The sequence below is a fragment of the Cygnus atratus genome, chromosome 2 (assembly GCF_013377495.2).
Source record: "Cygnus atratus isolate AKBS03 ecotype Queensland, Australia chromosome 2, CAtr_DNAZoo_HiC_assembly, whole genome shotgun sequence".
Lineage (NCBI taxonomy): Eukaryota > Metazoa > Chordata > Aves > Anseriformes > Anatidae > Cygnus > Cygnus atratus.
The window spans coordinates 132,963,388-132,989,993 of NC_066363.1; the positions used below are offsets into that span (position 1 = coordinate 132,963,388).

A 26,606-nucleotide genomic window follows, 5' to 3' on the forward strand; every position below is an offset into this window, starting at 1 on the left:
TCCGGTAGGGAACGGGTTCGGGCACCGCGCTGCCGCCCGGGTGGGGCCTCTCCGGGCAGGGCTCCGCTCCCCGGGTACGGGCGGCGGCTGAGGTAACCGAGGGCTGTTGTGAACTGTCCCCGCGGGTGGCTGCTGCACTCCTGCCGCAGGAGAGCGGCCCCGGAGCAGCCTCCTGCGAGCACTGAGCCGCCTGCTCCAAGTAGCGAAGCCCCGTCAGTGCCGCCCGCCTGAACTTGTGAGGGCTGCGTGCCGGTTTGGGGTGCTCAGAAACTCGCCTTCACCCCTCGGAGAGGAGACTGGCAGGAGTCATCGCCTTTCCTTAAAGAAAGTGACAACAAACAAGGCGTCCGGTTCCCGCAGAGTTATTGTTGTTCAAGTGGTTTTGGCTTATTTTTCCGCCCTGCTGTTGCGTGACGTGTAAGGCTCGCCTTAGCTGGCATGCTTCTGGTCAGTTTACTTCTACACTAGGACAAAACTGAAGTATGAAAGCTGTCTGCTTCTGCCACTACCGTCACATATTCAAAGGGCATTAAGAGTCCTCAAGCTAATATACATCCCCCTGCCTTCAAAACTGCATCTTGCATTCATTTTTTTTGGAGTTGTATGACTCCAGAAGTTCAAGATATTTCAGTGGTCGTACAACGAAACGTGTTTAATGCAAGTGATTGGAGTCAGACTTACTTCTAGGTGTTTTATTTTTTTCAGTTGAGGTTTTAAATTGTTAACTTAGATCACACATACAGATTTTATTTTCTCAGTCTACATAATCACAGAGATGATTTATTTTTTTGGATTAGTCAGAACTCCATGCAAGCATTATTCATTGGAAGAATAAAAAGTAAGGTAAAAAGATGTGTAAAGGAGCAAGAAGAACCAGACAGAAGTCTTTATTTCCCTGTCTTAATGTTAGGGAGAATGCTGTTTTTCTAGTATGTATGTTTGTGTTAAATATGTAAGAATTAATCAGTATAAATCAATTTCGTGTGACTGTTAAACTAATTTTAATTGAGCTATTGAAGGCAAATGCCCTTAAGGCTGCAGGTAAGCCGTGGTAGCTGTTTTGTACAGACAACACGAAGACCCATCTTGTAGGTGTAAATGTGGCATAACTTATCTAATGCTAAAATCTCAACTCCACAGCTGAGTTAGCTTAATATTGTTAGCTGGGTTGGAGTTTTTTTCTCTATTCTGCTCTAGAGCAAGGTAAATGTTGTCATTACCATGGTTTTCTTTAAGAAACACCCATTATTTAAGGAAAAAGTTACATGTTAAGATAAATACTTTTTTCCTTTCCTTATTAATTCTGTTAATTTTTTAGACACAGTCAGGATGACTTCCAACATAAGTAATACATGATCAAGTTAGTATCTGAGTTAGTATCTGTTCCTTCTAAACCCAACAGAATTACTTCTCTTGGTCAATTGGGCTAAGGTTAACAGCCACTTCCAGCATCACATTTGACATTGTGTTATGGCTTGTTAAGACAATCAAAGGAACTTTTTTTTTTTAACTTCTCATCTACATGTTCTACATTTACTTTCTTCATTTGGTGTTTAATTTTACTTTACATGTGATGCTTTTGCTCAGGAATTTAAGAGTGGCATTACTCAGTGGTTGAAAGATGCCTGAACGTAGGGGTTTTGGTGCTGGCTTGCTGAGTCTTAATTTCTGTTAGTCTTGATAGAACAGTCTTTTGGATAGTGATAATAGTGAAATAGTGATTTAGATCATACTTTCTTCTACGGTTGAAAGAAGATTATATCCTGTAGATCCTTCTTATCCTGCGGCTGAATCTGGTGCACGTATTAACTCACTGCTGTGTCCAAGGCATGGTTAGGAGCAAGATGAAATAGTTGCCATTTGTGGTTGGTGGCAACTTTCTTCGGGTACTTTTCGCATCCAGGAGGGTTATCAGCAAGTCCTGATGGTAGGTGAGTAGCATGTGTGCAGTAATCTAATGGTTCCAGGAAGCAGTATATTTGCTGTCTTTGTGTGTTCAGAGCTACTCCCTAGGAATATGAAGAGCAAGCACGTGTGATGCCTCCCAGGGACAATGAATACAGAGTGCAAGTAGCTGGTATGATACAAATTGAAGGACAGAAGACCGGAGAGCTGTTGGTTGTCCTACAGGAGGATTTGAAATATATCCATGCTATAGTAAGGTATAATTCTCTGACTGGCAGTTTGAAGTTAGTGCTGTTGCTTGTACTGAGATAGTAAATGATGTGTTGGACCAGTGCGGTGTAGTGTTTCTATTGATTTTTCTTAGAGAACCTTTGGCAGCATGATAAATATAACTTAATGATAGATTTTTATATATAGGAACCACCTACAAATAGTTGCCTGACTTGTTACACCAGTGTGCTACCAGTCCAGTGGATACATATTTGAACTACCTGATTATGATGAATCTTTTATAAATAGATGATTCATCGCACATAGAGAAAACAGTATCTCCCTCATGCCTCAGATTTCTTAAATATTAGCTCTTATTTTTTTCTCTGTGTAATCTCCAGTTAAATGAGCTGTGTGGTCATTGTGGTTTTATCAGCATAATATCACTTGTTCAATTAAGAATGATATAGTTCTTCCGTTCATTCGAAGTGGCAGGTGCGAGGAAGATAGAACTTGCACTCAAGGTTTTGTGCAACTCTTAGAATACTTGGTGAATGATTCAAGTTGAGGTGAGTAACTTTCGATCTGCTTCTATTATTCAACTTGTCAGCACATCAGCTAACGCAACAGAAGAGTTTTATCAGCTGTGTTGTCTGTAAAGAAAGGAAAACAGCAGTGGAAATTCAGATTTGGAGGTACAATTTTTAGAGAAACCTCTAATTTTCAAATGCAGTTCATAACCTGAAATTAGGTTATGAAATGGTCCTAGCCTTTGCAACTTTATATGAAATAGCAACTCCTGTGAGGTGCTTTGTTTTTTTTAAGAATTGAAGGGTTACATTGAGTTTATTTGAAATACACATCTATACATATGTGTTCTGGTATGATTAGCGATTGTAACACTTAGCCCACTTTGGGGGCAAACATATCTGTATTTGTCACCGTTTCATTGTCAGCTTCTTGCAGCAGTTGTGGCATTTTCTGGGAATATGTTGTTCTGTGTGCATATGCAACAAGTACGAAAAGGTGTCAGAGGACCACACTGATTATGGATTGAGCAGGTTATATTTGTCAGATGGATGTTGTCTCACAGGTTGTTTTCATTAAATTCCTGTTTTGTTCATCTTTGTGCCATCTCTTTGTTGGAACCCTCCTTGTGAAGGGCTGTTGCAGGAAGTGCTGTCATTGCTTGGTGAGAGACGCAATAGAAGAGGTTCCAAGGAATACAGGCCTAGAGATCTTCACCACAAAAAAAATTAAAATATATATATATATATATATTTGCAGGAGATGGTATCTTAATCCTATCTGAAAGAACGGAGACTGAACAATTGCATATACTGAATGTTCAGGGCAGTAAAGCTTCATACTCGTTATTTCAGATTAGGGTTTGTTCAAGACTTTGATACAATATGTCTGTATAATTAATTTCCATGTTATTGTCTTCCCAAGCTTATGGGAAATGCTTAATAATCCAAGGAGAATCAGAGTACTATTTTCATAAGATATTTTTCAGTCTAACATCCAGCTTATGTAAAATGCTTAATTGCTGTAGTACCTAGAAGTTTCAGTGAACAGGAATAGACTTTATTAGCAAGTTCTGAAATGTCTCCCCTGTTTTTTCTGTGTCTGTCTGGGCCCTGTAGCAACAAAATACGGAGCTTTGGTCTGCTGTCATTAGTAGTTCACAGCAGCTAGGAAATGCTCTGCCAGTGACACAACTTGTTCACATCAGAACAAGTTTGAGACTTGTGACTAAAGCCAGCAAAGCCAAACCCAGCTATAGCAGTGCTCACTTCATTAGTCCTTTTGACTTGCTATAGTTAGGTATTTCTGCTTATCAGATTGGATAGCACCTGCTCTAACGAACGCACCTGAATTCACCACTGTGCTGCCCTGGAAGTAGCACTTGGGCAAGTCTGTGCTCTCCTCCGGTATTGCAGCATTGACATGATTGCTGCAGTCTGAGAGCACTGAAGTGCTCTGTTAGAAGATGATCCTGATAAGAGAGCCGTTGCTTTCAAGGTGGAATGCCCTGCTTACATTTCCTGTTCACAAGGAGCTGGGTCATTTGGCGGACACCACTTGTCTTCGTTAGAATCACAGGGGGAATTCAGGGAACATCACGATCAGTGGAACTGCAAGACAAGGCTAGTCCTTGACTTGCTGTTTTGCTTTGATAATGACAGCCCAAGCAGAAACACCTGCAATATATTTAGTTGAGCTAATCATGCTCTTGAATGCCCTAGGCATTTCATAGAGTCAGGAATCAGCATCTCCCTTGTGACTGTACACTGCTGCAGTTCAGAGTCTGGATGTCACAAGTTCTGCTGAATTGTTCAGTAATTCAGTCTTCCCTCATCCAGCATTATCAGTGGTTTTTAGGAGCCTGCTACACTCCTGCGGTCACAAAATCTATGCCAATAAAAAGGACAATCTCGTCACTGTCATCTGGCCCCATCCCAGTAAGCTTTTTAGCTTGCTTCGTGCTGTACCCTACCTGGAGGACAAACATCTGATAGATTGAGAAAGGCTGAGGTTTGGGTTATATTTGGCTAATGGGGAGTTACTTTCATAACAACAGCTAATTGCATAAATAAGTCTCTTGTTATGTGATGTAACTTACTGGCAGCCAAGGCTCATCTTACCAGATCCCAAACAATATCATCTGTTTGTGTAAAGTTATTCCAGTATCCCAAATCTGCAAGTAATCCAGTCATGAAATATTTTGCATCTGGCTTGCCTACTAGATCTGGTAGTTTGTTGTGGAACGGCATTTCGAGAGGTAATAATACATTAGTGCAGCTGTGATTCCTTATTTCCACCATCCTGAAGAGACTGCAGTTTGCCGGACTCTGTGTCCCAACAGGTTTTCAAAATGACAGCACGTAAGTGGCAGTGACTCCGTTCCACGAAGGTGTTTGTCCTCTTGGGAATCCCCCCACCCGTACCTGTTCTGGAAGTTTTGAGCTAACCCAAGCTTTCAGACACGAGGAGAATTGGGTGGAGCAGAGATATTCTTGCTTTTATGCAGCATGGGATTACGAGGATTCACACAGCGTGTGCAGAGCTCTAACAGCTGCCACTGTTTAAAAGACTTTTGGTTCATGTGGACATGCAGAGCATGTGTACCCTTTGCAAGTTATGCTCTGACTGCAATGTTGCAAGGGAATTATTTTCTATGTGTTTTCACTACTGTAAATACTGTTTTGGGTTAATGAGATATGACTTTTTCCTCACTAGTCGGTATATTATTAACTTATAATGTTTATAACCTAAAAATCAGGTTGTATACAGCTATTTGCTATGAAACGTATGAGCCTTACATTATTATGGATAATCATGTTGTCTTTTTCAAATAGCAGAATTATTTCTTGAAATACATTGAAATGTTATAGACTTCTTCGGTTATAAAAATAATGATTTCTGATATTCTCAATCTCTGGGGAAAGTGACTTGCGTTATTTTCATCTTGCATTTTGTGAAACTGGGAAACAAAAAGACTAAATCTCAGGATTTGGGAAGTTATGTTTTTATTTCTAGGTTTCAAGTCGAGTGTCCTCTGCTCAGGTAAACATGTTCTTGTTAGAAGCTGTCTTTTAGCTTTACTGTGGACACAATTACTAGGTCTTGAACAAGAACACTTGTATTTTGGGGCAGGGAAGCAGGCTTTTTAATTCTTCCCCTCTCTGTGTTAAAGGATGCTTTTTGCACTGTGCCTCTTTTGCTAAATCTGTTCTGTTCTCTCACTATATGCGTAGCGGGGAGACAGTGACATGTGGAGGAGGAGAGGAAGTCACAAAATCATGTGAGAAAGTGCTTGTGGCATGAGAGAACTGGGACATGCTCACACAGGCTAAGAAGAAAAATCTGACCAGATTTTTAGGTTGACTGAGTGCTGTCGATTTACAAATGATTATGGAAAGATTGCTTAACCAAAGACCTGTGGGTGAGGGTCCTTCCCCAAGATCCAGGTTAAGGAGTCTCAGTGAAGTTAGGGCAAGAGAATCTTGAGAGTTTTGAGAAGTAGGTCTCAGTCCAAGTGTGAATTCTGTTACATCTCATGAAAACCCTTTCTACTTGGTGCTGTAGCATCGGTGGGTATTAGAGCATCGTTTTGTCAGCAGAAGGTTGTTTTTCTGGAAACAGCCAGTAAGGAGTCATGCTCCGCTCTGCACTGGGCAAAGCCACTAGCTGTTAATGAGCTCTGTCTGGCAGCCAGGAAAGCAATAGAGAATGGAAAATACCGGTATAAAAAGAAGCAGGAAAAAAGGGGCAGACAGCTTTTTAAAAGTATGCTTTCTAAGCCAAGAAAACATCAATTTGAAAACTGTTCTCTATGTTTGGAACTCAGAGCCTTGTTTTTTTTTTTTTTTTTCCCCTCAAGGACAATGACTGAAACTTGATAAAATCTTGGGAGTTCAAGCTGCTCAGATGGAATCACGTATAGGTGTTTGGGAGGTGCAGGAGGATTTCCATAAGTCTGATGTGCTTCTTAGAAGTCACGTATGTGAGTGAATGTTTGAGTGGTTCCTTTATAAACTATTTGTATTGACTTCAGTTAGTAGTGGTCCCTAAAGGGTCCATCTCTAAGGTAGCAAAGCAGAGATGGAGAGGCAACATACAAAGTGTGCCCTAGTAGAATACAAGAAGCCTCAGAAAAGCTCCCTCAGACTACATTGTTTTCTTTCTCCCATTTTCAGTTCATTGGTCCTCTTTTCCATCATCATCATTTCCCTTTTTGCATGTAAAAAAAAAAAGAACTTTTTCACTAAAAGTCATATAAATGTAGTGAAAGGAAAAGGGCTGAACACAGTTTCAGGTGCACTATACTGTAAGTGATGCAAGTAAACTGGCTAGATGGAAGCAGATGCTTTTCCTTTCTTATTCTGTCTTGTGCATTTTCACGATAAGTTAACCCAGAGGGATGCCGTGTCTGGACTGTGGACTTGCTCTACAGAAGGAGAACCTGAAGCTAAAGAGGTTTAGGAACTTCCAAGACAGTCTGATTGTGGACAGCTGGGGAATTTTTAGTTTCTGAATCAAGGCTTACCTCCCAGGGAGGTGCTGGAAATGATGAACTGTAATTCTTGAAGAATAAAATCAAGAGTTTCATTATATAGACAATATCTATTGCTCAGACCTAGTTTGGCTTGAAAATTATTGTTAGGCCACAGTGGACTTCATAATTGATAATGAAGATGTTTCTTTGTTTATATCTGCTGATATAGTTTTTGCAGTTCCAGTAGAGAATGATGGAGAAACTTCAGAGGAAACGTGAGAAAGCTTTCATTTTTTTAACGGAACCTCCAGAAGGAATGCTTCCTCCTTATTCTTAGTTGTTACTTGACTTCAAAATCTTTTATCCTTATTATTAAAATTATCATTGTTCTTAAAGATTTACTAAGCAAGATTGCTTACTCTTGTTCCCCATTTAACTCCTGTTCCAATCCTGCCATGCTTATCACTTCAGCATGTTGTTACTAAGGTTTGTTGGGGGAGTATTTAATATTTTTTCTAATTCATGGAATTATTATTAGTATCTACATTATGAGATACTGGCATTCATGTGGGTTTTACAGGATGAGATTTAGAGTATGTGAAATTTTATTGTCAGCAGTCCAAACCACTGTGCTGTCTTTGTGGCGTATCCTGTTTTGCATTTGGTTCCTCAAGCATTCTAAGAAACTTGATCTTGTTTCTTATTGCAGACTTTGAAACGAAGTTTTATCCCAGTGTGGCAAAGCCAAGAATATGGTGGTAATGCTGTAATCTTGGCACCTCATAAATTTTTAAAATGGTATTTAGTGCCTTAAATTATGCTCCTGACAAGCAAATGTTTCAAATGATCAATCAGAGAATTAATGCATTATGACAATCACAGTATTTGCTTTTTAATCCGTTTTAAAAATGATTTCTATTGTTGTTTTCTAGCTTAACAAATGGCGGCGCAGTGTGTGACAAAGGTGGAGCTGACTATTGCATGCACCAATCTCTTGGATAAAGATGTTGGTTCCAAGTCAGACCCCCTGTGTGTGCTTCTCCAGAATACAAGTGGTCAGCAGTGGTATGAGGTACAACGTAATTGCTTTCATAAATCTGTTAAAAACACAATCTAGCTTATTGGACCTTTTAAAACACTGGAGCACAGAACTTCATTAAAATAGTTTAAGTATATGCTAGCGCCTTTGAATACTTTTCATTAGATTATGTCTATAATAGGAGTGCAAATAGCATGCTAATAATTGTTTTCTGATAAATACTTACACCTGGTCTAATTTACCACTGTTTTCCCCAGCCAGGACAGACAGAACCCTTCCAGGTGCTTAAATTTGCTTTTATAAATACAGTACTCCAAAACTATGGACTCATCCTTGATTTGACAATATGCAGTTTTTATATCATGTTAGGTTCTTGTCTGGGAGTAAATAAGATACTCCTTACAGGGAGCCAAGAAAAACAGGACTTCATCTATCTCTGACTTAAAGCAATGGATTTTGTAATTTACTGTGGTTAGTTGTATTTGATGAAAAGTTTGTTGGATGATACGGCTTTATACTAAGAAGCTCTTCTGAAAGCCTTTAGTAATGTTACTTGATTTAGGTGGTTATTGTAGTTGGTTGGTGACATTTTGAGTAAAGTGGTATCTTTCTACCTGCAGGTCGATCGCACAGAAAGAATTAAGAATTCCTTGAACCCAAAGTTTTCAAAGAAATTTCTAATTGATTACTATTTTGAGCTTGTTCAGAAACTTAAATTTGGAATATATGACATTGATAACAAAACCTTTGATCTGAGTGATGATGACTTCCTGGGAGAATTTGAATGTACACTGGGGCAGGTAAGTATGCAGAATATTTCTCTTAGAATTAAGAAAATACAAGTTGAAGCAAATCATTAACCACTTTTATCTTAAACTTATTTATTACTATGTTCTATTATGGTTGGGGTGCTCTTATGGTGAATAGGTTTCCTTCTTTTTCCCCCCAAGCCCTAGTTCAGTAATACCTTTTATTTGCAAAAGGTTTTGAGATGCTGCCTTAAAATGTGCTCTAGAATGACGACTGGATTGCTGTCTGAAAGTGGACTATCAGTGAGCACAAAGTAGTAATTGATATTTACTTAGTCTAAAACTCAAATTCATATTTTTATGCCCTGAAAAAGAGAACTGGTGTATAGCAACATATGAGTGTTCACAAAGGCCATATTAATGTTAATACTCATTTGCTTTTCACTCAAGGAGCACAGTGGTTCTGGTTCTACTTATTGTTGATTTCATTCTTACTTCCTTCTCAAATTTTACTGTTAATGCTACTGCAGTTAAGAAGCTTTTTTTATCTTAAAAGATCCTTCAAAGGCATTTCTTCTTAGGAGAGTCTTCTTGGGATTTCTCTCCCTGTGCCCAGTGTCTCAAGTGTCGTTTTTTTTCAAGTTCATTATGAAGACAAGCATTGTGAAATGAAATTCATTAACAATTTAATAATTCATTCTTCAAGTAAAGAAATACAAGTAGAATGAATAGAGACGCTTCTGAGAAACCATTACCTGAAAAGGCTAAAATAAAGTTTGCTAGAAACGCTGCAGGGGGAGAAGTGATGCTTGTTTGCATGACAAACACATTGTGTTCATAAATCTGTTTAGTGAAGCTATGAAGCGTGACTTGCATGTGTTCGAATGGTGTGTATGAAAAACATACATACATCACTATCTCGTTTCATTTGTTTGAAGATCTATTAAATTGATCTAATAATCCTTGACACTCAAATTTTATCTTGGCAGATAGTTTCTAGCAAGACTATAACAAAACCATTAGTACTTAAAAATGGCAGACCTGCTGGAAGAGGAAGTATTACGGTAAGACAGTAACTCACTTCAGCAATTATATTTAAATATTGTTTTGTTTTATTTATTTATTCTGTGGCTTTAACACAGTGGGTCTCACCTACAATGCCATGAAGAATGTTATGTAGTGTTTTCTTCTCTAGAAATACTTTTGTCATCCAAAAGGAGAGTTGCCCAGCTTCTGCAATTATAAGTCTCATTGCATCTGCCCAGATAATTGGGGCTACAGTAAAGCATCTGATGCGCTGCTATTTGAGCTGTATCTTAAACTGTCAGTGTCATCATTGTGGTTAATCCTGATACCTAAACAAATTGTCACTCTCTTTGCCCTGTTTTTTACTGGTTCATTTCTGAACAAATGTGACCTTTTAAAATGGAACTGTCGTAGGAGTATTTTGAGCAGTATGAGAAAACAATGTAATTTCTGAATACAAAATATTTTTTTTCTTATCTAGATTACAGCAGAAGAAGTGAAGGATAACAGAGTGGTTGTATTCGAAGTAGAAGCAAGGAAATTGGACAATAAGGTACTTAAGTGATTGCTATTTCTTTGGTAAAGCAGCAGAATCAATTTTGTCAGAAGACAAAACAGCAAAATGCTGTCTTATTTTTTGCTGATGTGATTACATCCATTAAGATTTTGCTTACACTAAAAAAGAAATCGAAGGAAGATAGCTTCAGAGTAACTTCATTGACTACATTCAAACGAATTTTGATAAATTTCTAAACTAGATGAGTATATAGTAGGGATATTCTGTGAACAGCACTCTTTCATTCAATTGTAAGTCTTTACGTTTAATTACAAAGATAAGGAATTTGGGTATATTCATAGGCTTGAATGTTTGTGTAACTGTTTACCAGTTAGTGCTCTAAAAAAAGGTTAAAAAAAAAAAAGTGCACTTAGTCTATGAATCTGTTATGTTAAATAATTTGGGTCTGGTTAAAATGATTGTATTTAGAAAAGCTTCTTAAAACAAAAATTTAATATAATTTTAATATTTAACTTTATAAAAAATATTTTAAAATCCTTTATTTTTAAATTAAAAATAATTTAAAACCCTATTTTAATTCAGTAAAGCTAATGTTGACTGAATTTTAATCCATCAATTTAATGATATTTTTGAATTGGATCAAATTCTTAATATACTTATATATCATAGTACTACTGTAAGTATTCATTTTATTGAACTTCATCTTAAGTTGAAGGGCATTCCCTGTTCTTTCTCTTTCACAGGTGGTAAAAGAAAATATAATAAATTATATCTGATAAATATAATAATAAGTGCATTTCTTCATCTAAAGTATTTGTTCCCTGAATATTTAGTTTACCTTTTGTTAATCTAAGTGTGTTTTAACTAGCATTTAATCACATTCATGCCACAGGCTGTTCTGGGATAATTACATGTTCTTTAAACACAGGATTTTTTTGGGAAGTCAGATCCTTATCTGGAATTCCACAAGCAAACTGGAGATGGAAACTGGGTGATGGTTCACAGAACAGAGGTAGGATATTTTTTGTCAACAACCTAGAGGTTGAGATAATTTGATTTCCAGTATGTCACAGCATTAGAGGTACAGAACCTTACAACTAGAAGAAAGAGTGGTCTGGTAGTTAACATGCAGGTGGGTCAATCGTTTCAGCTTGACTTTCTTTTATGACAGAAAGATTACTGTACTCCGGTTCTGTTTTTAATGACATCCTATTTTAAATGAAATTTAAAAAAACCTCTCTGTGTAATCTAGAAGGCAAATGCTTTGAAAAGGTGCTGAATGCAGACAGATTTAAGTGTTGCTCTGAGGGTAGAATTTGGGCATTCCTGTGACCGTGTTGCCTTTATGTCAGTGTCACCTAGCTGAACTGTTTACTAATTAAAGCAATTACACTGGATGCTTGCTTAGCAAGGGCATGCCAAGGATAATGCAGAGTGAGGGGAAAATGTACTGAAGCAGCAGCAGCAGCCTTCCAGCCAGGAGGTACACAGGTTCCATGGCCGCAGCTGGCAGGAGCGGGTTCAAAATGTTTCACTGTAGTGTAAGCTCAGGCCCTAGTCAAAACTTAGGTGTGCACGTTGGAAGGGGTGACCACATTCGTTTTGAGAGACAGATTCTGAAGAAGTACAAGTCCTTTTTGTGTGAGACTTATAAAAACATTTTCCCTCACAGGGTGTTTCAGCTGCATGAAAAGTATCTTTACCAGGAGGATTTTTTCATCTTCAGTTTAAATAATGAATAAATAATGAATCCAGAATTTGCAGTTCCAACGTAGGATTGGCTGAAAGACTAGCTCTTTGTTAGAGTTTGAAAACCTTTTGTGCATTTGTTTGCTTATGTTCATTTATTTGTATTATCTACTGTTTTCAAAATAGGTATTTTTCTCTATGCACCAGTGCTGGAAGTATAAATATTACTATTATTAGATATTATTAAATATTACTTGTTGTGTGTGATTTCTTTTGCTTTGTAAAATCATTATTGGGTATTTCTATTACAGATACTTTCCAATTGACAAATTCTGAAGATCTTTCAGTGGCATACTTAAATATCACTTCTTTACCTTTCAGCTTGAGAGACTGTGTGCAGTAGGGTGTGTGTCCTTTTATCATCATGCGCTATTCTTACTTAACTATACCATGAATTTCTTGAGGGAATATTTCCATAAGTGGCATTTCAGAATAAACTCTGGCTGGAGTGAAAAGTAATCTCCAGAACACTGCTGTATTCAGAAATTCCAATGTAAACATTTCCCCTATTTTTGGTAATTGCGTGTGTTTAAAAAATAAAACTATATTTTTAAAATTACTTAAACAATGTCAGTGTATTTGTAGATAGAAAGAAATGTAATTTTTGCAGTGTGGTAGCTGAATGGTATAGTAGATCACTGTGTAGTCTGAAAAATAAAGTTGAAAGTTCCCTCTTGGAACTCTTTGGAAGTCCCTTATGGAAAGATACCTTTTGGGCAATGAAATTGCATTTTAGGAATGTTTTGTTTGTTTATATCCTCTGTGTTAGGATTTGAACTTCAGGAAGTGAATGACAGCAGCATTAGTCAACAGTTTTGCTTAGAAAAATCAAGATGTGAAAGTATGACCAATTTTGGATCCCTGCTTTCCTCTCTTGTGAACTGTACTACTGTCTTTTATTCTTACAGGTTATTAAAAACAACTTGAATCCTGTTTGGAGGCCCTTTAAAATTTCTCTCAATTCTCTGTGCTACAGTGACATGGATAAGTCAATCAAGGTAGTGTATAAGAAATGTGTATATGAACTAATGTATTTGAAAAAATATATAAAATAAATCAGAGATATATTATTCTAGTTACAGTTTCCTTTTGTTTCGGATTGAGTGGGAATTGGTAGAGTTTTTATTATTATTTATTTTAAAGTAACAGATAGAAGCACACTTAAGGGGGGATTGGTGATTTAAAAAAATCTTACAATTTCAGTCTCAATGTTGGTCTTTGAAAGTCTGGGAAACCAGTTAAATATAAGTGGCTTTGGAATGTCCAGGTCAGTTTCTCACTTAGATTGTACAGTTTTAATATTGCACCAGCCAATATTGGTGCTGGGAAGATATTATATAGTAAAAGTTGCATGGTAAAGGTTAGAGTATGCTTTGCCCTATGTTATGTGCAATAAATAACTGGTGAAATTCTTAATAGGCTACCTGATGTAATTAATTACACTTATTCTTAATATACAAGCTGGGATAACAGATGTGGACGAGATATATCTTGTAGATACCGGATTAAGCAACTTTTCTCCTCAGATGAATCTGAACTTTCTGTCAGAAGGTCAAACACATCTGTGGAGTCATAGTTTTACTGGGATTGGTCTTTTAACTCTTGCATTTCAAATCTTACCTTGAGTAAACTGTGTTTAACTTCTGAATGTTTTTCTTCAGGGATTTCTTTAGTTTAGGGATGGAATTGAAGCTAAGCAACCAATCAAAATATCATTTATAAGCTAATATGAGCACGTTAGAAACCTGATATTTTAGTATTTGGAAAAAAGCAAAAGCAACAACAAACCACTATACTTTCTGTTCTTCCTCTGGGAAAAAGCAAATGAGAGCATGAACTGCATGTGGCAGGTATTAGTCACATGGCTTGAGGCAGTCCTGGAAAATGCTTAACAGCCACAGGGATGCGGGTGTTACAAGCACCTGTATAGATTTAAGTACGTAATTACAGAGCAGACTAATGAACGACTTCACAAGCCCAGAACCTCAGAACCCGCTTTCCTTGCTGCTGCTTTGTTTTTTTCTTTCTGTTCCTTTCTTTTTCCTTTTTCCCTGAAATACCTGTGACAGCTCTTGCTTTGCCATATATTGTTGTAAACATATTTCTCTTATTCAGTAAACAGCCCTTGTAAAACTAAGACCATTTATTAAAATAATTCTTTTAAGATGAAGTTATTCTCAACTCTGTAATTGTTTTAATAAAAGCTGTTCTCTGGAATCTTACTTCATAAGTGTAGGTTTATCTCCAGAGGAAATAAATTTTAGTTAGGAGTTCTTGTCAGCTCGCAGACAGACAGAGGCTGAATTGCGGCTTCTGGTATGTCTTAACTTAGAAAACCAGTAGCTATCACTTCAAACATCAAAATGCAAACAGAATTGTATCATAATATAAATGAAGAATTAAACAATGCTTTAACACTTTTATACGTGCACAGTTGCATACGTAATGGGCTATTTGTCATAGTAAGTAAAAACAATGGCTTTTCCCTAATGAGTGGCTTTTCATGCATTTAATGGCTTAGTTTGTGTATTTCCAGCAATACACAAACCATGTTGATTGTCTTCTCAATTTATTGCTGCGTTCCTTGTGTGTGTGTTTGCGGTCACTGAAGCCTTTCTGTGCCGAAAATGTGAGCCTTTCAACTAGAGCAGGAATGCCTAGTTCTGCTAGGGAAAATTTATATGCAATTTTACCACATGGTTCCCTGGTGTTATCGTGTGTGCAAGAGAGCATACATGGAACAAAAGAAATGTTTCTGTCTTGTCTGGACAAAGTTTTGAAAATTGGGTTAGATCGATCAAATATATCAAGCAAGACAAACTTGAATCCCTTTAAAAAGAAAAACAAATAACTTATCCAACTGTGAACAAGTACTGCGACTTTTGGCTCAAGAAATGACTTCAGTTTTAAATTTCAGCTACCGAAGCGCTTGGCTGAGTATTTGATTGGCTTATTTATGGTGTTCAAAAGAATTTACACGCCATCTATCGCCATGAGGATCAATCTGTTGGTACTGCGAATGAGACTGAAGTTGCTATTCAGTGCATGTGCATGCATTTTATTTATTGGTGCATTTGAAGTGTTGTAGGAGTAGTGCAAACAACAACGTAGAGGCATGCTCTCCACAGTGTAGAATATGCAATGTACACATCATATTTTGTACTTCAACATTACTGCTTGTTTCTGGAAAGTTAATTTCTCTCAGAAGCTCAAATATATGTTAAAGTTGTTTGTTTTTCTTTGTTATTCCTAAATGAAGTGACCAATGCAATTAAACTGTTTCTCAAATATAACAAGTCTTTTTTCAGTGTTGAAAGAAAGATGTGAAAACGATACTTCAGTTTAAGCCATATATATACACATATATATTATTTACATGTATATGTTTATTCAGGAAAAAAATTCTTGAGGTTTATGTTTTGATTCCAAATAATGGGAAGTTCTTTCTTAGACTATTGTTTTTTAGTATTTTAATTTGTTTTAATTTATTTTTATATGATTTGATTAATTAAAGTTAACTAGTACGTCTGTGTTGTAAAACTGAAATAAAATATCAGAAGTGAATGGCATATGCAATTCTGAATAGCATATGCAGTTATAGTTAAATACACGGATTTTTACTTAGGCAATTGGAGAATGTTTGAAGCTTGAGCTTTCAAAAACCGAGGACGTTATGATGAAAGTAATGGTGGTAAAATTATGCTCACTTAAACTGATAGATTCTCAAACAGAAAAAAACGCCTATTTTTCCCTTGTTCTGCCTTCTTTGGTGGGATGGGATGTCGAAAAATGAATTGCTCGAATAGGGCAGTCTTACCATTAAACCAGGCAAGAACGTTCATTTTTAGTTGACATTCATGAAGTGTGGATCATAAAGACTGTTTAAGTTTTCTAAGCTTAAGGAAAATTCAACTCCTTTCTAGATTTTTGGCTGAAGCTTCATATACTTAAAAATTATAAGCTATCTTGGAGTTTAATAAAGTAATATTCAAGTATTAATAAAACTCTTCTGATTGCTAACAGATTTGGTGAATTTTTAGCAAGATGCTCAACGATAAATTTGCTTAAGACCTCCACAAAATTAAACCTCCGAATCCATGATGACAGTAGAAGGCCTATAGATCATTTTTCTACTCTTCCTAATATCCCCTTGCTCCCAAAATGTAGTTCGATATAATTAATGTTACATACTAGTCTTGAGACCTGACACTATTTAGTGTTCTCAGCTGTCCTCCACTTAGTGGCAGATCAGCTGGGTAAATTCTTTTACCCAGTCATAATCCATAATCATTAAATGCTTATGCAACCCTAAGACTGCAGCACAAGAAAAAACTCCATGATGTAAGAGTTCCAGGAATGTTTTGGACATTGAGGTTTATGTTAAAATGTCACTGTAGGGCTTATTGCTTTGGTAGGCCCATTTCTGTTGCTAACACTGAATAATGCTTCATTTTAGGTTGAGTGCTATGACTACGATGGTGATGGGTCTCATGATCTCATAGGAAGTTTTCAGACCACGATGTCAAAACTGAAGGAAGCATCTCGATCTTCACCTGTAAGTGTTACGTAGTCTAAGCTGCTTGTATGTTTTTGATAAGCTGTTTTAGTCGTTTTGGAACAAAATTTACATCACTCAGTTTTCTGGTACCTAAATTAGGCTACAGCTTAACAATATTACTGTAGTTGAGGCTGACTGAGGCTTTACAATGTGAATCCGCTTTCCTGTCTTGGTTAGTGTTTTTATAAATGTTATATATCTAAATACCCAACCATCATCACAAATGAATTTCATTAATCATAAAAGCCAAACAAAACAAACAAAAAACAACAAAGAAAACAGAAATCAAACAACTTAAAGTACGGCACTTAATTTAGTGAGTATGGAAAAACTTCAACATTTATAATTACTACATAGAACTGCACTTGATGTGTTGCGTTAGCTGGCTCTTCTTTAAAGTGAAATTTCTTTCTGTGTTCTGACAAGCAGTAGCAATTTGCAGAGCTTGTAATAAACAGTATCCACTTGAAAAAGTGAAAGGAATCATTAGCAACCTTAACATTAAGTCTTTGCTTTTATGGACGTGTATGTTGCCGAAATATTTTACCATTTTTCCTATAATTCTGAAAACCTGCAGAATTGCTCCTGAATTGAAGATGAGTTAGATATATTGAGTGCCTGCTTACACTTTTTTGACATCTTGAGTGTTGTATTTTTACTAAATTCTTCAGAGTTGTTGATAATGAGAGCCTTTAGCTGTAGCTTTTTTGATTGTTGCTTAGAGCCTTGCCATGCTTTTTTTTGTTGATGTCTGTTCCTGAATTCATTTTTAATTAGAGGGTTCAGTTTAATGCCTATTAATGGCTTGTATTGTTTGCAAGGAATTTTGGTTACTGTTTATTAGACACATTGTGCATTTATTGGCAATTTGGAGCTCTTAAGTGCTTTTTTTTCCACTTTCTAGATTTTCAGGAGCCAGATGCTGTCAGTTTCGCTTTCCATGCTGTTATTGATGTTACTTGCGCTTTTCTTAGAGAGCAGTATCATAAATTGAACACACCTAGCAGGGTTCTGTACATTCACATATTCAAACGTGTTTTTGGAAAGAACTGTGATTGTCATTTCCCAAGCAGTGTGAAGCACGGTTATGTGGAGGCTGTCTGAGAATACAAATACCTGTTTTCATTTTTCCCGTAGTAGCATAATAGGTGAAATCTATTTTGAATTTTAAAAAAAATATATATTTTAAGTGATAATCTTCCTGTGCTGTTTTTGGAAATGCTTTAGGACAGTTGTTTTCATGAGAACGATGGCTGTGCCTGTTCGTAGTAACTTATCTCTGTGTCAGTAAGGTTGGACAAAGATTATAAGACAGTACAAGTAATGTGCTGAAGGATTCTTCTACTTTTAAAAGGAGCTAATCCGTAATCCCATGTGATCTGATTTACTTGATAAGGTCTGTAAAATATTTCCAATATATGTTGGCATTTGAGTTTGTATGTTCCAAGTGTGTTCTTCAGCTATTCCCACAATTTTGACATCAGCTGTCTTTGTGGAAGATTCATTTTCTAAGAAATGTAAAGAAGAGGCATACAGACTTCTCCAGTGCTAACATTGTTAATGCATTCTGTCCCTTTTTTTACTTGATATTAATTGCAAGATCACTTTTTTTTAAACTTTAACTTAAACCAAAGCAGTGGAACCTGCTTCTGGCAGACAGTCTGAAGGCACAACTGGGATATCTGCTCAGACTTATTTATGTACCAAACACGCTGGATTGTGCCGTAGTGACTGCATGATGGCACTACTTGCTTAACCTAGCTAGCTGCTGATCCTGCTTTGTGGTTAAGGTATTGGTTTAGTTAATGAAGCCTGAAGAAATGATTTTTGGAAAGCTTAAACATACGTTCTATTTCATTATGTTACTGCCACTGCTGCTGGGAAAAGTGATGATTTGCCTGAATTGCTATGCCCTTACTAAAAACGTTGTTGGTAGGATCCTCAGAGAGAAAATGATCCGGATATACACAGTTGCCTAAACAAAATTTCTTTGTAATCTCCTTTGTAAGAGAGGATTATCAGTTTCTTGATGGGATTTTTCTTTCTGATTTTGGGCAGGCTGGGTTTACTTTGGTTTGATAGTAAAACAAATGCATTTTAATACAAGCCAAAAGTATGGGTCCTAGAATGAAAAATTTTTGAATATGTCCCATAAATTATATTTATGATGTTTTGTTGTTTTCTTTTGCATCCATGCAGGTTGAATTTGAGTGCATCAATGAAAAGAAAAGACAGAAGAAAAAAAACTATAAAAACTCTGGCATTGTGAGCGTTAAGCACTGTGAGGTCAGTAATGTTATAGTATGACTTTGCTTTTAAGTGTTTAACTTTCTCCTAGTAATACCTTCATCCTCAAACTGTAAGAAACTTCACAGCGACTGAAAGTGACATAATAAACATTTAAGTACTCTGATTCATATAAGGAGAGAGATTTACATGTGAATCACACCTGTCCTTGACTGCCCCCCCCCCCCCCCAACCCTCTTGAAGTTGCTGTCTATATGGAAAAGGTTGCTTTACCAATTTGTAAGGTGGTTCCTGAAACATTGTGTTTCCTAACTTACTGTTTTATGGTGAATCACAATCTGCTAAGTTTATTTATAAAATGACATATTAAGACAGTGGTGCTTTTGGAGCTGCTATGTTGTCTGCCTGTTATTTTATAAGAACCCTGATTCTGATGCAAAGAGTAGCTGGTGGTATGCACTGTAAGTATCCTCGCTGCAGTGGGAGACGCATTGATAGAGTAAAAGTAGTGATTTTAATGGGTAAAGATAAGAAATCTGGAACCCCAAAAGTGTCTTCTGTAATATTTATTGTTCTCCCTTCCAAAAAAAAGTTAATTTCCATCTTTGACTTTTATTTTTAGATCATAGTAGAATGCACATTCCTGGATTACATCATGGGTGGGTGTCAGCTGAATTTCACAGTAAGTTAAATCATTTACGTAAAATAACTTTTGAATTTTTGGAGCAAACTGAACTTTATCATTGATTGCCTGCGCTCTTTATTTGATTGTGTTTTTATTTTGTTCTTTGGTGTGGAGGGTTAAATCCTGGCTGGCCACCAGGCCACAGTCTCACTCCCCTCCTTAGGAGGGCAGGGGGAGAAAATAAGATCGAAAAGTTTGTGGGTCAAGCTAAAGACGGGAGAGAGAGCTCACTGATTACAGTCATGGGTAAAACAGACTTGACTTGGGGAAGGTTTGTTTAATTATTGCCAACTGAAAATATGGTAGGGTAGTGATAAACATAAATAAAACTAAAAAAAAAAAAAACCTGCCAACCCTTCAGCTCCCCCTGCTGCAAACACCTTGCCATGTAAAGCAAATGCAAGGGGGGGAGAAGCCATTTTGCCAGTCTTAACTAGTTTTTTAGGAAAAACCTTCTTTACTCCTGGTACAAAGGTCTGAACCTTTGGTTATTTTCAGTAGCAACTGGCAGAGCTGTGTGGAAGGAGACCAAGGAGAAATTTACAGTTCTGTGGTGTTCAGATATAATTCATGGTTGTTTTTTTTTCATAATAGATGTCATGAGAAGCTTTCATGTTGTGTCTGGCTTCTAAGTTGTATAATTCGTAAACCTAAATGCTGCACAAATAGCAGTAAAATGTCTTCACCCTAGTAACATGTCTCATCACCAGTACAGAGAAGATGACCTCTTGAGGTCAAAGAGAGAACTATTTCTAGGCATCTGTTGGGTCTGCCTAGTTGTATGTCTGAGAGGAAAGATGTGTATGGCAAGAAACAGGAGTTAACTTTCACAACTGTTGAAGAGCTGTTGTGAATAGTAACTTAAAGTAAATACAGGCAAAACCTGACAGATGAACGTAATTTCAATGTTCCAAGAAATACAGAGCTTCTGCTGGTTTTGTGGTGGCATTAAGAAGGCTAAGATTACAAGAAACTTGGATCTTAATTATTGTGCCTATTAAATATTTTTTGTAACAACATTTTATAACTCTTTTGTGGTTTTCACTTTAGCTTTTCAGAGATTAGAAGCATAATTTCACCTCTAACAGCAGTTCGTTGTAAATACTCTATTTGACAGGTGGGGATAGACTTTACAGGCTCGAATGGAGACCCGCGCTCTCCAGACTCCCTTCATTACCTCAGCCCTAATGGAGTTAATGAATACCTAACAGCAATTTGGTCTGTAGGGATGGTCATTCAGGATTATGATACGTAAGTTTTAATTTTTTATTTAAATATTTTTAAAAGTATGTATAGATTTTTGTGGTAGCCAGTATTGAAGATGCTAACATAAATAAAAATGAAAGTTCTGAGCTGAATGTAGAGCTAAAAAAAAGACTTTGTAATCACTGCACGATCACATAATCACAAGCAGAATCTTGTGTTTACAGCAGGACAAGTAAGGCTTTTCATCTGTGATGTAAAGAGCAGCATTAATTTAAATAAATGCTCAATTTTTTGCCGATTTGATGTTAAAGAATGGTTTTGGTCCTAGAAACAGTTACAGGGGGAAGTTCCACCTAATTTTGCCTCGTAGTTCTTAATGATCAAAAGTATTTTTAATAATCAAAAGCGGCACTGATTAACTAAACTTACTGAACTATGGTAGCTTTTAAAGGAAAGCATTTGCTTCATTTTCTTGAAAATTGCTTTTTTAGAGATAAGATGTTTCCAGCCTTCGGATTTGGTGCACAGATTCCTCCTTCCTTTCAGGTAATGGAATATGTAATTCTACTACATAAAACAACTAAACGTTTACTTCAGGAGAGGATTGTATATACCGTCCTGACTATGTCTTTTGTGTATTAACAGGTGTCACATGAGTTCCCATTGAATTTTAACCCATCAAACCCATTCTGTAATGGTAAGTCCAAAGTAACATCAGACTTAGAGAATAAAATATCTTACATGAAAAGATTTAAAAAAAATAATTTGAAACGTGAACTGTGAAGCATGTTGCTCCAATTAAATAGATGAGATTAGTCATGTAGCAGAAAACAATTTCATAATGTATATCTTAGTTATTAGAAGTAATATTTGGTCTCTCTTCTGAAATTACCTGGGAGAACAGATTTTAACAACTAGGGCCCAGTGCAGGTAAACTGGGAACAGTTCTCTCACGTTGTCATGCAACTTCTAATCCAAATCAGGAGTAAGATGGAATGTCTAGTTTTAGTATGATGCTGCTAGAGCCTGGCCAGCATGGCCTCTCTGATCATGTTCCTAACTACCACCAGATGCCAGCTGAAGAGAACTGTTGCAATTCAGCTACATATACTTCTGTACAGTATTTGGCCTTTCTATTCTTGTTGTAAAGCCAAGCACGTTAAGCATTGGTCAAGCTGAAGGCCTCTATTGGTTATAAATCATTTATGTTTTCATCATAGGATTCACCATGGTTGGTTTTAAATCTTTGCATCATTATTTTAAATAACTGATACATAGTGTTTTTAGGAAGATTGAGTGCATCAAAATATCCTAATTCTAATATGCAAAAATTAGGTTGAAACTATTTATGTTCTCTAGGAATCCAAGGCATTGTTGATGCATATCGGGCTTGTCTTCCTCAAGTGAAGTTATATGGGCCAACCAATTTTTCTCCAATTATAAATCATGTGGCAAGATTTGCTGCTGCAGCTACACAGCAGCAAACAGCATCTGTAAGTTCTTTACCATAGTGTGCGTATTTTTTTCTTTCCATTCTGGCTTATACTGTTTTTCTTTTAAGCTTGTAAGTGTACCTGTTTTGACAGCTGGCCATTTACCCTGTGATTTGGTGCTTGATACCTTTGAAGCAAGATAAAAGCTAACTTATTCTTGCAGATTGTGCACAAAGATTCTCTCATAAATTAACAGAACAAACTCATCAGAGTTGAAATACTAGCTTAAAAATGTATGGCATCTTTATGGCATCTTCTGTTCAATGCCCTTGCTGTGCTTTACAGTTATTAAAGTCTAATTAAAGCCTTTGAATATATAGAATCATAAAAATCATTTAGGCTGGAAAACACCTTCAACATCACCAATTCCCACCGTTAACCTGACCTACCAAGTCCCATCACTAAGCCATGCCCCTTAGTGCTATGTCCCCATGTCTTTTAAATACCTCCAGAGACAGGGACTCAAGCTCTGTCCTGGGCAGACTCTTTCAATCCTCAAACACCCTCTCTGTGAAGAATTCTTCCTAATGCCCAGTCTAAACCTCCCCTGGTGCAACTTGAAACTGTTTCCCTGCATCCTATCACTCTATCACTTGGAGAAAAGAGAATGACAGCCTCCTTGCTGCAACCTTTCAGGTAGTTGTGGGAAGTGATGAGGTTTCCTCATCAGAGTCCTGTTCTCAAGACTATAAACAATCATAGAATGGCTTGGATTGGAAGGGACCATAAAGACCATCTAGTTCCAAGTCCCCTGCCATGGGCAGGATTGCCGACAACCACATCAGGTTGCCCAGGTCCTTGTCAGCCTCGTCTTGAACACTTCCAGAGATGGGGCATCCACAGCTTCTCTGGACAATCAGTTCCAGTGCCTCACCACACTCTGAATAATTTCCTCCCAATATTTAATCTACATCTCCCCTCTTTTAGTTAAAAACCATTCCCCCTTGTCCTCTCATTATCTGTCTGAGTAAAAAGTTGCTCTCTATCTTTTTTATAAGCCCCCTTTAAGTATTGAAAAGCTGCAATGAACGCACCCTGGAGTCTTCTCTTGTTCAGGCTGAACATCCCCAGCTCTCTCAGCCTTTCTTCATAGCCTTTCACTGCTCCAGCCCTCTCATCGTCATAGTCCTCCTCAGGACCTGCTCTAATAACCCCACATCCTTCTTGTTTTGGAGGCCCCAGACCTGCATACAGCACTCCAAGTGCAGCCTCACAAGGGCAGAGCAGAGGGGGACAGTCACCTCCCTTGACCTGCTGGTCACTCCTTGTTTGATGCAGTTGGCCTTCTGGGCTGCAAGCGCAGTGCTGGCTCATGTCGAGCCTTTCGTCCACCAGAACCACCAAGTCTTTTTCTACAGAGCTGCTCTCAATGAGTTCTTCTCCCAGTCTGTACTCCTGTCTGGGATTTCCCCAACCCAGGTGTAGCACCTTGCACTTAGACTTCTTGAACCTCATTAGGCTTACATGAGCCCACTTCTCAAGCTTGTCCAGGTCCCTTTGGATGGCATCCCTTCCTTCTGTTGTATCAACCGCACTGCTCAGCTTGGTGTCATCCTCAAACCTGTTGAGGGTGCACTCAATTCCACTGTCTATGTCAGTGATAAAGGTTATAAACGATACTGGTCCCAAGACAGACCCTTGAGGGACAACACTCATCACTGGCCTCCCCCTGGACATAGATCCATTGACCACCACTCTCTTGGGTACAGCCTTCACGCCAGTTCCTTATCCACTGAATGGTCCACCCTTCAAATCCATTTCTGTCCGATTTGGAGATCAGAGTGTCATGTAGAACCATGTTAAAGGCCTTATGGGAGTCTAGGCAGACAACATCAGCTGGTCTTCCCTTGTCAATTGATGCAGTTACTCAATCATAGAAGGCCATCAGGTTGGTCAGGCATGATTTTCCCTTGGTGAAGCCATGCTGGCTGTCCTGGATCACATCCTTGTCTTGCACGTGCCTTGACATTGCTTCCAGGAGGATCTGTTCCATGATCTTCCCAGGCACAGAGGTGAGGCTCACCAGTCTGTAGCTTCCTGTGTCTTCATTTTTACCGTTTGTAAAAATAGTGGTGATGTTTCCCTTTTCCCAGTCACCAGGGATTTTGCCCTACCACTATGACTTCGAATATGATGGAGACAGGCTTGGCAGCTCCATCAGCCAGTTCCCTCAGAACCTTGGGATGCGTGTCATCGGGCATGCATGTACTTGTGTGCCCAATGTACTTGTACATGCAGACTTGTACCTGTTGAGTTTCATCAGGTTATCTGGAACCTGCTCTTTGCTTATAGTGGGAAGGACTTTGCTCCCCCCCTAGCCCTCACCTACAGGTTTGGGGTCTTGAGAGACATGGGAAGCCTGACTGGCAGCAAAGACTGAGGCAAAGAAGTTGTTGAGCACCTCAGCCTTCTCCATGTTTGTCATTACGAGTTCTCCCTTCTCATTTATTGGAGGGGGTACACTCTCTCTGGCCTTTCTTTTCTGACCAATGTACCTGTAGAATCCCTTCTTGTTATTTTTTGCATCCCTTGCCAAGTTCAGTTTCATCTGTGCCTTGGCTTTCCTGATCCCATCCCTGCACATCTGGACAGCATCCCTGTAAACAGAATGACCCCAGTTCCATCAGCTCTCTTCATGAGTCTTGTTCTCTGGTTCCTTCACCAGCTCATATCTCTCCTCTTCACCCACTTGAGCAACTTAATATCTTGTATTGAGAGGCCCAAAACTGAATACTATATTTGAGATGTCATCTCACCAGTGCTACATATAAGGGGACAATCACTTCCCTAGTCCTGCTGGCCACACTATTTCTGATATAAGCAAGGATGCCATTGGCCTCCTTGGCCACCTGAGCACACTGCTGGCACACATTCAGCTGGCTGTTGATCGGTGCCTCCACGTCCTTTTCAGCCAGGCAACTTTCTAGCCACTCTTCCCCAAGACTGTAGCGCTGCATCAGGTTGTGATGACCCAAGTCATATATTAGAGTGACTTAGTGAAGAAAATAAACTAGACCTTGGTTCACAGCAGATAGCTGAGAGAGCAAATCAACTCAGATAGTCAGAAAATGGTAGGTGTAGCTCCTGGCATGTAGGTACCAACTTAAGTGATGAACTGTCCTTACTATAAAATTTTAGGTGCTGTATGCACTCCCCACCTTGCTCCCTCTTACATGTCATGTGTGAGATGCTGAATTAGGAAATATGAAGAGCAAGTCTTGAGTATCAAATCCTTTAGATAATACTCCATACAAGTTCAGCCAATCTGAAGCCATGCATATCCTAACTCATTGATCATAGAAAATATTTCTCACAGACATAGAAAATCAGAAAATAAAGTTAGCTATTTTTGCATATAATTGTACCTGTGAAAACCAGTTTGGAAAAGAGCTGTGGATTTTCATATACAAAGAAATTTGGAAGGTTTGCCTTGATGGTCTTTCAGTAGCAACTGTCATCAATACATGTGTTAGGGAAGTATTAGAAACCTCTTGACCTTTTTTTGAGTGCAATATGCCTAGCAATTTCCTTTTTTCTACCTGAAAGGATGTATTGAAGAAATTTTGCTGCCTTGCCATTTAATGTATATTATAGATTTTTTATTTCTTCTAGAATGGGAGAAGTGTAAGGAGAGAGGAATAAATCCAGTGTGATATGTACTATCATGCCGTTGGTCATAGCTTTCTGATCATGGTTGTTCTGTGTAGGCATCTTGCTGGAGTGGGGAGGAATAGAGTGGGTTGAAGCAATGACAAAAGGTGGTACTTGAACAGAGGAGAAGAGGGAATAGCAATTACTTTGGAGGCGTCTGTAGAAAGATGGGAATCCAAGTACTGAAGAGAGACTAATAAGAATACTGGGAGTACCTCTGAAACTGGAATTCGTGCTGTCCAGTAATCATCTGAAATAAACCAAGTGAAAGAAGATCACAAGTTCAAAAAGTATTTGATGTTTTCCAAACTTTGTAGTTCTAGTTTGTTCGTAGTACTTCAATCTGAGACAGAAGGTAGGAAGCCAACTTTTAAAGGTCCTGGCAGTATCATGGAAGAAACTCAAGTGATAGATACTTGACTAAATTACCAAAGTGCTGTAAGGTGGTCTCAGATGCCTTGCTAATGAACTTCAGAAAGCAGCTAGAAGACACAGTTAAAGGAATTTAAAATTGTCATGCTGTTTTTCAGAAGAAAAAATAAAGTGTTTCAATCTATATTTAGATTTTA

The 26,606-nt window shown here is 37.9% G+C and overlaps 1 protein-coding gene across 6 annotated transcripts in view; it reads left to right on the forward strand.

Annotated features, from left to right (window-relative positions):
* CPNE3 (copine 3) overlaps positions 1 to 26,606 on the forward strand; it is a 31,533-nt gene that overhangs the window by 169 nt on the left and 4,758 nt on the right. The window contains exons 1-17 of one of the 6 annotated variants that reach the window (XM_035546489.2): positions 1,775 to 1,931; positions 2,001 to 2,162; positions 2,605 to 2,684; positions 6,503 to 6,621; positions 8,050 to 8,189; positions 8,777 to 8,956; positions 9,895 to 9,969; positions 10,413 to 10,484; positions 11,377 to 11,460; positions 13,106 to 13,195; positions 16,654 to 16,752; positions 18,955 to 19,041; positions 19,625 to 19,684; positions 20,805 to 20,938; positions 21,385 to 21,439; positions 21,539 to 21,590; positions 22,253 to 22,386. In XM_035546489.2, the coding sequence (XP_035402382.1) occupies positions 8,058 to 8,189; positions 8,777 to 8,956; positions 9,895 to 9,969; positions 10,413 to 10,484; positions 11,377 to 11,460; positions 13,106 to 13,195; positions 16,654 to 16,752; positions 18,955 to 19,041; positions 19,625 to 19,684; positions 20,805 to 20,938; positions 21,385 to 21,439; positions 21,539 to 21,590; positions 22,253 to 22,386 (1,254 nt within the window). In that variant the 5' untranslated portion in view covers positions 1,775 to 1,931; positions 2,001 to 2,162; positions 2,605 to 2,684; positions 6,503 to 6,621; positions 8,050 to 8,057. Of the gene's footprint in view, positions 1 to 1,774; positions 1,932 to 2,000; positions 2,163 to 2,604; positions 2,685 to 6,502; positions 6,626 to 8,049; positions 8,190 to 8,776; positions 8,957 to 9,894; positions 9,970 to 10,412; positions 10,485 to 11,376; positions 11,461 to 13,105; positions 13,196 to 16,653; positions 16,753 to 18,954; positions 19,042 to 19,624; positions 19,685 to 20,804; positions 20,939 to 21,384; positions 21,440 to 21,538; positions 21,591 to 22,252; positions 22,387 to 26,606 lie in introns of those variants that run through there. The other 5 variants (XM_035546488.2, XM_035546487.2, XM_035546490.2 and 2 more) reach the window with 5 other exon arrangements.